The 8,020-nt window shown below is 29.6% G+C and overlaps 1 protein-coding gene across 2 annotated transcripts; it reads left to right on the top strand.

Annotated features, from left to right (window-relative positions):
* The first annotated feature begins 3,340 nt into the window (after positions 1-3,340).
* On the top strand, positions 3,341-7,766 carry LOC8287256 (proline transporter 1). Of its 2 annotated transcripts, none has more exons than XM_002530358.4 (7): positions 3,341-3,877; positions 4,433-4,657; positions 4,775-4,869; positions 5,137-5,326; positions 6,253-6,377; positions 6,921-7,136; positions 7,249-7,766. In XM_002530358.4, exons 1-7 carry the CDS (start codon positions 3,775-3,777, stop codon positions 7,624-7,626), a joined length of 1,332 nt encoding a protein of 443 aa, XP_002530404.1. In that variant the 5' UTR covers positions 3,341-3,774; the 3' UTR covers positions 7,627-7,766. The 2 variants fall into 2 exon arrangements, with proteins under 2 accessions (XP_002530404.1, XP_048231869.1); XM_048375912.1 differs by lacking the exon at positions 3,341-3,877 and adding an exon at positions 3,987-4,329.
* Positions 7,767-8,020: the final 254 nt, after the last annotated feature.

Genomic DNA, 8,020 nt, shown 5'->3' with positions numbered 1-8,020 from the left:
ATATATGTTTGCTTGAGGACTCCAATCAAGAATATTCCTTGATTGATTGATTGATTCCCACCAAAAAGAAGTGAAAACACTAATATTTAAGCTTGTAAATTATGCAATAATGCACCATATATTAATATTTTGTTCATGTTTGCAATAATTTCTTTGTTTTGCTTTTTTCTTCTAGTGACTGTTCCATTGAAGAACTGGCACTCAGGCAGCTCATCATAAAGTTGTAAACATCAGACGGAAAATCAATCTTTTAATAAAAATGTTAGAAATCTAATTTAATTATATGTCATTGATCTTGCATAACATTTATTAATATCATGCCAATTCTATAAATAAAAAAATGCAAGAGTCTGTTAGTCCAAATTTTAATGAAAAAGACAATGATGATGATGATAATACTTATTACATGAATTTAATATTTTCATAGAATGGATTGCCATCACACGCAAAATACTATTTAATGAAAAAATAAAGTTTAGTCTTTGTATTACAAGAAAACCACTCATTTCCAAATTTAATTTAACTATCTGCAAACAATTTATAATATTATGAATATTCGAATAAAATATTTCTTTGAATAATCCTGACTATATATTTTGCTTTGTTTTCAGATTGGTACTTTAAACCAGCTGTATACTAAAAGCAAGTTTGAAATGCTTCCAAATTAAATTGAAATGCAATTTGAAAATAAAATTCCATTTTCTTATTTAATATATCATGAATTTAGATTTTTAATAGTAAGTATTTTATAGGAGGCCCATTTTAGTAAAAGTAATATCTACTAGTAATACATAATCTATATAAAAAAAATGTAATTTGAGGATATATATATATATATTTTGCATTCATTTTCATTTTCAATGCATGCCAAACCTGTTTTCTAAGATCATAAATTTTAGAATCAAATCTCATTAATCTGAAGAAAAAAATTCCATCATATGTTTATTTTAACAAGGCTTAATTGCCACAAAACTCCTGAATTTTGTACTTATTATTAAATATAGCACGTAATTTTTAAATTTTTAATTTCAACATGATTTTAATTTTAATATTTAATAAAATTATTATTAAATCTACTAACTTGTTATTAAAGAACCGAATTGACATTAAAGTTGTTGATTTGCTTTATTACTAAAATATTATCATTTAAATACATAAATTAATTATTTTTTAACTTTAAAAATTTATTAATCGTATATACTCAAATGATAATATTTTAATAGTGAGAGTATTGACTTAATTCTTTCTTTTTATTATTGTCTGGAGTTCACGCTACGTCAACAAATTTTGATAATTTCATCGAATGTTAAAATCGAAATCAATATTAAAATTTGATGTAAAAATTTGAATAATACATGCTAGATTGGATAAAAAATATAAAATAAATAATTCTTTTTTAGCAATTAAGCCTTTTAACAATGGCATGAATTATTTTATTGCCATACACTCTTTTATAATTAGGCGTTAGCTGGAAAACAAAGATTCATGCTAATGATAATAGAAACTAGAGTCATACAACATAAAATAATTATTTTTTAAATTCATTATAAAAATAATTATTTATTTGGCGCATAATTGAAGACTTGAATTTAAAAACTCAATCTTTTAAGAGAAAAGGTTGCTACAATTTAATTAAAATATACAAACTTGGTAGAATCATCTAATCATTGGTGCTCTCCTTTTTTCTTTCTTATTCTTTTACAAGTTGCAATGCAAAGGAAGAAAGACATATTAGTGACTAGTATTCTACTATCACTCTCAAAATAAAGGAAATGCCCACATACTACACGTGGCATCAAAACAACAGAGATATTATTTCTTGTTATAAACTATATTATAACATTCTAATATAATGATTTATATTATAAGAACTAAAATACGATTGATTCATTTTATTTGGTATAAAATTGATTTAATCACATTATTTACAATAAATCAAACATTTCGATTGGTTGAAATATATTAATTTATTCAATTTTTAGGGTTTTTTTCTTTAGTTTCTATGTTAAATTAAAATGAAATTGAACCTAGCAGTGAATTCCAAAAATAAAATCTTTATCTGTAATCTATAAATCATAATACAAATTGGTGCTATTTACCTTTTATTTATAAAAATTAGTTGTTTATTCGTGCATTGCACAACTATTATTATTATTTTAATTATAAAATTAAAGTTGATAAATTTAATAAAAATTTTAAATAATAATAGCAGATTAACTATTTTTAGATATTTTTTATTTTTTAAAATTTTTAGATTTTATTAATTTAATCATATACTTTTTTAATATTATATAAATTAATATACCAATATAATTAATATTAATTTTTTAGAATTAAAAGTAATTTATTATTAAATATAATATTACAAATATAATATAAGATGCTTATTTTTTAGAATTAGAATTATTATCTAATTATAAAAATAATTTATTAGTTAATATAATTAATATGTCATTTCTTAATGTAGAATTAATATTATTATTTTATTAAAAAATTATTTATTAGTTAGTATAATATTACAATATAATTAATATACTGTTTATTAGGATTAGAGTTAATGTCTAATTAGGAATATAACTTATGAATTAATAGATTAATAGAAAAAATTATAGGATTATATTAAAATAAAAATCTTACGTGTTAAAATTAAACATACTAGCAAAAAAAATTTAAATCTCAATATATAAATATATATATAGCTTCCTAAGAGTAAATGAATTCAAAACTTTTAACTTTGACAACATTTTAAATTATAAGATCAGATCACAAAAGAATTATCCTCACTCAGTTTAATTTTTCTTATAAATAATAAATGGAGTGATAATAAAAAAAAGTACACTTGATATATTCCATCATATCAGGAGATTTTTTTGATAATCAAATAATAAGAGAAATATATGATGAATAAATTTATTATAAATTAATGTGATAAAATTATATATTTATTTTGTATTTATACATGTTAATTTATAAAAAATTTGAAAATGAATCAAATACCAAGTTATTGAGCCTTTGAGGGTATGAATTTATCAGTAGTTCCCTCTTTGTTTATGAAAATAAAAGAGATTAAGATCTAATATTTTATTCTCTTCAATTAAGAGTCCAATAGCATTAACTCATGAAATAACATAAAATTATAACTTGGAGGGCTCAATAGCATAAATATCTAAAATGTGGATCCAAATAAAATATTTTTGCCAATGGAAAAGAACCAGACACATGTGGGTCCTTCAAGAATCAAGAACTTAAGAAATTGGCAGCACATAAGTTTTTTTTTTTTTTTTAACAATTAATTTTGGCACATAATTCGAAGCATAAAAATCGAACCAATTCCAAATTTCTAAAAGAAAGTAATCCAATTGTTATTGATAGATCTGCAGCAGCAATATCAAAACAACAACTTTGACAACTCTGACACCCGCCAATCCGATTCATGAAACTAAAATTACGCTAAAGAATCTAATCCTGTATCAGTGACGCAAGAATCCATTTTCTCTTTAAAAAGAAAGAAAGCCAACTTTTTTTGATTGTATTCCTGCTGTTGACATTAATTTCTTGGGATTTTATTTCTTTTCTCTTCGTATACAATTATTGAATAATAAGAGAAAGTGCCGTATTTCTGTTCTATTTATAGACGACACCCTGGCTGCTGTTAGCAATATAGTTCTTGAAGAAGAGGAGGAAGAAGGAGAGAGCGTGTCTCTCTTGGTAGGAGCAGAAGATAATCATAATCATAATCATAATCCTAATCAAAATCAAGAGCAGAGAACGACAATGGATGGTGATAGAGATGATTCTTCTTCCTGGCAAGGAAAAGTACATGATGAAGAAAAGCTAGCTGTTCAGATACCTGAGACTGCTCATCAGATTAGCAGTGGTTTGTTCCCTTGTTTCCTTAAATTTCCAAGATTCTTTTTTTTTTCTTTATTTAAAAAATGGGTTGAGTTAGTTTTCATTATGGTTTGGGATTTTAATATTCTTATTTCTTGTCGTTTTGGGTTAGCTTTTCAAGATATAATGGCTTTAATGATTTGGGATTCTTGTAAAATGGTGCTTTTGCATGCCCTTCATTTGTTGATCATTTTGGATGCTGAAAGTATCTTACTTTGTTTGGAATTTCAGTTCTTGATTGCCCTTTTCAACAACAAAGTTCAACTCTTTCTTGTTATATTTTGAGTTTGTTTGGCTATTTGGACGTTTATAGTTGAAAATGGTACTAACCAAATGGAGAAAAGAGAGACCATAAAACAAAAGTACTCTTCAGATATGGTTTGTCTCCTCTGGGCTTTTGTAAAATGTTTCATCAGTTTCAAAAATGACAGGGAAAAGGTGTTTATGTTTCTGGTTACTCTTTATATTTTAACAGTAATTTGTGGTATTGAGTTACTGTTATTCTTGAGCTTATTAGTTTATTTTCTTCTGGAATTTACAGATTCATGGTTTCAAGTCGGTTTTGTGCTTACGACTGGTATCAACAGTGCCTATGTACTAGGATATTCTGGGATAATTATGGTTCCTCTAGGTTGGATAGCTGGTGTAGTTGGTTTAGTTTTAGCCGCTGCAATATCATTGTATGCAAATTCTCTTGTTGCCAAGCTCCACGAGTATGGGGGGAAGAGACATATCAGATACAGAGATCTTGCAGGATATATTTACGGTATGAGCAGAAAGGAAACTGAAAAAGTATAGTGAATTATATGTTCTCTCTTTATTTGATCTTGTTGTCATTAGTATATTTTGATTGTCTATAATTGATGGGACCTTCTTATTGCAGGTAAGAAAGCTTATTCTATTACATGGGGATTGCAGTATGTTAATCTTTTCATGATTAATACTGGATACATTATTTTGGCTGGTCAGGCTCTTAAGGTACAATCAATTTGGGAAACTAGCTGTCCTTTAAGGGCAGCCATTTTGCATAATTTTTCTTTTTTACAATAGGCAATAAAGTAGTCATTTTATTTTACATTGTTAACAATCAAACTAAACAAACTGAAGTTAGGAGTTATAAGTGGAAAATTTCTACTCCATCAGTTATAACCCTACTGAATAAGTCTAAGAGGCCCCTTCAATTGATGGTATGGCAAGTCATTTGCAGTTTCTTTTTTTTCTGAATTTATTGCATTGATTATGCAGGCTGTCTATGTTCTTTATAGGGATGACCATGAAATGAAGCTACCATACTTCATTGCTATTGCTGGCTTTGTATGTACGTTGTTTGCCATTGCGACTCCCCATTTGTCAGCTCTAAGAATTTGGCTGGGAGTTTCAACAGTCCTCAGCTTAATATATATCATTGTAGCAATTGTTCTGTCAATTAAAGATGGTAAGTTAATGCACTTAAATTATTTTATTGTAGTATCAGTTTAGAAATTCATTCTGGTAGCTCTATGCACCTCATTTTGCATCCTTTGTTTGTTTTATGATTCTTTTTGTTTTTGTTTTTTAAAATACTTGCTTACAGTGAAGAATTGGAGGATTCTTGCAAGAGTCTTCAGTTTCACTATACTTTCCCTAATTATACAATATCTCTTTTGGACTAAAATAGCAAGTGACAAATCCCTGAATGACCAATAGTCCAATACTTAATGCAGTGAGCCCTGGAAGCTTGTTTCTCAAGATGCTGGCTACCATTCTGTGAAATTTTCAGCATTTTGGCAGTCAGCTATTCTGCTGTAATCAACCTCCCCCACTAATGCAAAAACATCTTGGCATTAAAGTTCTTTTTAAGTTGTTTATATAATAAAGTTAATAAACATGAAGCATATATATATTCTGGTATTTTATCTGTGACAACTACACAGGCAGTTGCCTATATTTTCTTTAACTGTAGTCTGAGAAACCGATGGATTCTTGTTTAATTGTATAAGGAACTATGTTTTAGGAAGCATCTTATTAATTTCAGTAAGGTGTTGCATTACTGAGCCATGTAAGCTATGGAACAATATGATGTGAAGTTTCTTATCCTTCCTGTCGTTCAAACTAAGCTGTGGATATGACTTCATGTTTTTAATAACTCTAACTATACTAGATTCTAGACTCAGAAAAGAAAACCTAAAAGTTTCTTACTGCTTGCACAGTTTTATATGTCATCATTGGTCCAAGTTTTATATTTGTGTAACTCTCCCTCTCTCGTTTCTGGCATGTTTAGTTCTGAAATTCGCATCTTTCTTATCCCCTTCTTTTGCTAACATGGCTGGTTGAAAGTAATAGTATCATGCTGAAATTTCATCAATGACTATGCTAATGAAGGTGTCAATGCACCACCAAGGGATTATAGCATTCCAGGATCGTCAACAGCCAAAATCTTTACATCAATAGGGGGAGGCGCTAGTCTGGTTTTTGCGTTTAACACAGGAATGCTTCCAGAGATACAGGTATGCAAGAAATTGGAATACACCTGTGTTCTGAATGAACTTAGACATGTTTAGACATGTTCTCTTATGCCGTCTAGATAGAGAAATATTAGAAAGTCCACTTATTATTGAATAGCTCTATAGCTGGTTGCTTTTGCTATAATGATTTAAGATTCACTCATAGTTCTCTGCTTTTACGTATGGTCTTTGGCAACCACAGTGTTTGCCTGACAGAATTATAATTGGGGGCTGGGTCATAAATCATTGAGGGATGCCTGTACACACAAGCACAAATAGGGGTAATGTTTATCATGCCTCCCTAGTTTCCCCAGGAGTTATAACTGTTAAATGTTAAACTGTTTCATTCATTTAGGATGGCCTGATTCGGAGCTACACATACAACATGTTTTGGTAGGTTGGATTACGACTGAGGTGTCCCAACATAATTGTTTAGAGATCGGGTACCTTGACAGGATATCCTAAGTATTGATGTTTCTTTGCATTTGTATTCATTTCTTTTTCTGTTTTCAAATTTTGTATCTGCTGCTGACTAATTTACAACAGGCAACAATAAGGCAACCCGTTGTTAGTAATATGATGAAGGCACTATACTTCCAGTTCTCAGTTGGACTTTTACCGTTGTTTGCCGTTACATGGATTGGTTATTGGGCTTATGGAAATTCAACAACAACCTATTTGCTTAGTAGTGTCAACGGTCCAATTTGGGTGAAGACAATGGCCAATCTTGCTGCATTCCTGCAATCAGTCATTGCTTTACATGTACTTCATCATCACTAGAGCTTTTGATAATCTCTTAATTATTTTCGATCTTTGTGACTTGCCTGCCAAGATATTACATTCCTTTGCACTAATGTAGTTGCGCGTCATGCAGATTTTTGCGAGTCCTATGTACGAGTATTTGGATACAAAGTTTGGGATTAAAGGCAGTCCACTGGCAATTCGCAATTTGTCATTTAGATTAGGGGTAAGAGGTGGCTACCTGGCTTTCAACACACTCGTGTCAGCTCTTCTGCCCTTCCTAGGAGATTTCGAAAGCCTAACAGGAGCAATCAGTACCTTTCCTCTCACGTTTATCCTTGCTAACCACATGTACTTGAGGGCAAAGAATAACAAATTGACCAATTTGCAAAAGCTTTGGCATTGGTTCAACGTGTGTTTCTTTGGCTGTGCGTCTCTTGCAGCAGCAGTTGCAGCTCTAAGGCTAATAGCTGTAGATTCCAAGAGATACCATGTTTTTGCAGATTTATGATGATGATGACAACGATGATTGATGGGAGATTCAATTAAAATCCCCCATTCCCAACATATTCCTGATTATTGAACGACGTTTTTAGATTTCATTTTGTATTTGGCTTTAGTTTACAATAAATAAAATAGTTTATTTGTCAATCAGTTTCTTCACTTGTGAAGTTTCATTCAAAGCAAGTGTTCTTGCAATAATTGGCTGTAGTACTTGATTGTTATCCTATAGATTGCATTTTTTAGGTTTCTATTATCACAAAGAAAAACTGCACTTTACAGGGTAACCATGAAAGCAGAGAGAGACAGTCATATCATTATTTTCATGCTGAATCATTCATGAAAGTTCAGGCTCTAGGGTACAACATAACCTTTATAATTAGCATAAACTGAAGAAAGGATTA

This window comes from Ricinus communis, chromosome 6 (genome assembly GCF_019578655.1).
Source record: "Ricinus communis isolate WT05 ecotype wild-type chromosome 6, ASM1957865v1, whole genome shotgun sequence".
Classification (NCBI taxonomy): Eukaryota; Viridiplantae; Streptophyta; class Magnoliopsida; order Malpighiales; family Euphorbiaceae; genus Ricinus; species Ricinus communis.
Note: the sequence above shows the minus strand (reverse complement) of the source record. Positions and strands in the feature narration are given on the sequence as shown.

Excerpts from the sequence above, each read along its gene's own strand:
- LOC8287256 (XM_002530358.4), top strand. The coding sequence starts at position 3,775 with ATGGATGGTGATAGAGATGATTCTTCTTCCTGGCAAGGAAAAGTACAT. Across the intron at positions 3,878-4,432 it reads TGCTCATCAGATTAGCAGTG|ATTCATGGTTTCAAGTCGGT; the intron begins GTTTGTTCCCTT and ends TGGAATTTACAG. Across the intron at positions 5,327-6,252 it reads TGTTCTGTCAATTAAAGATG|GTGTCAATGCACCACCAAGG; the intron begins GTAAGTTAATGC and ends ATGCTAATGAAG.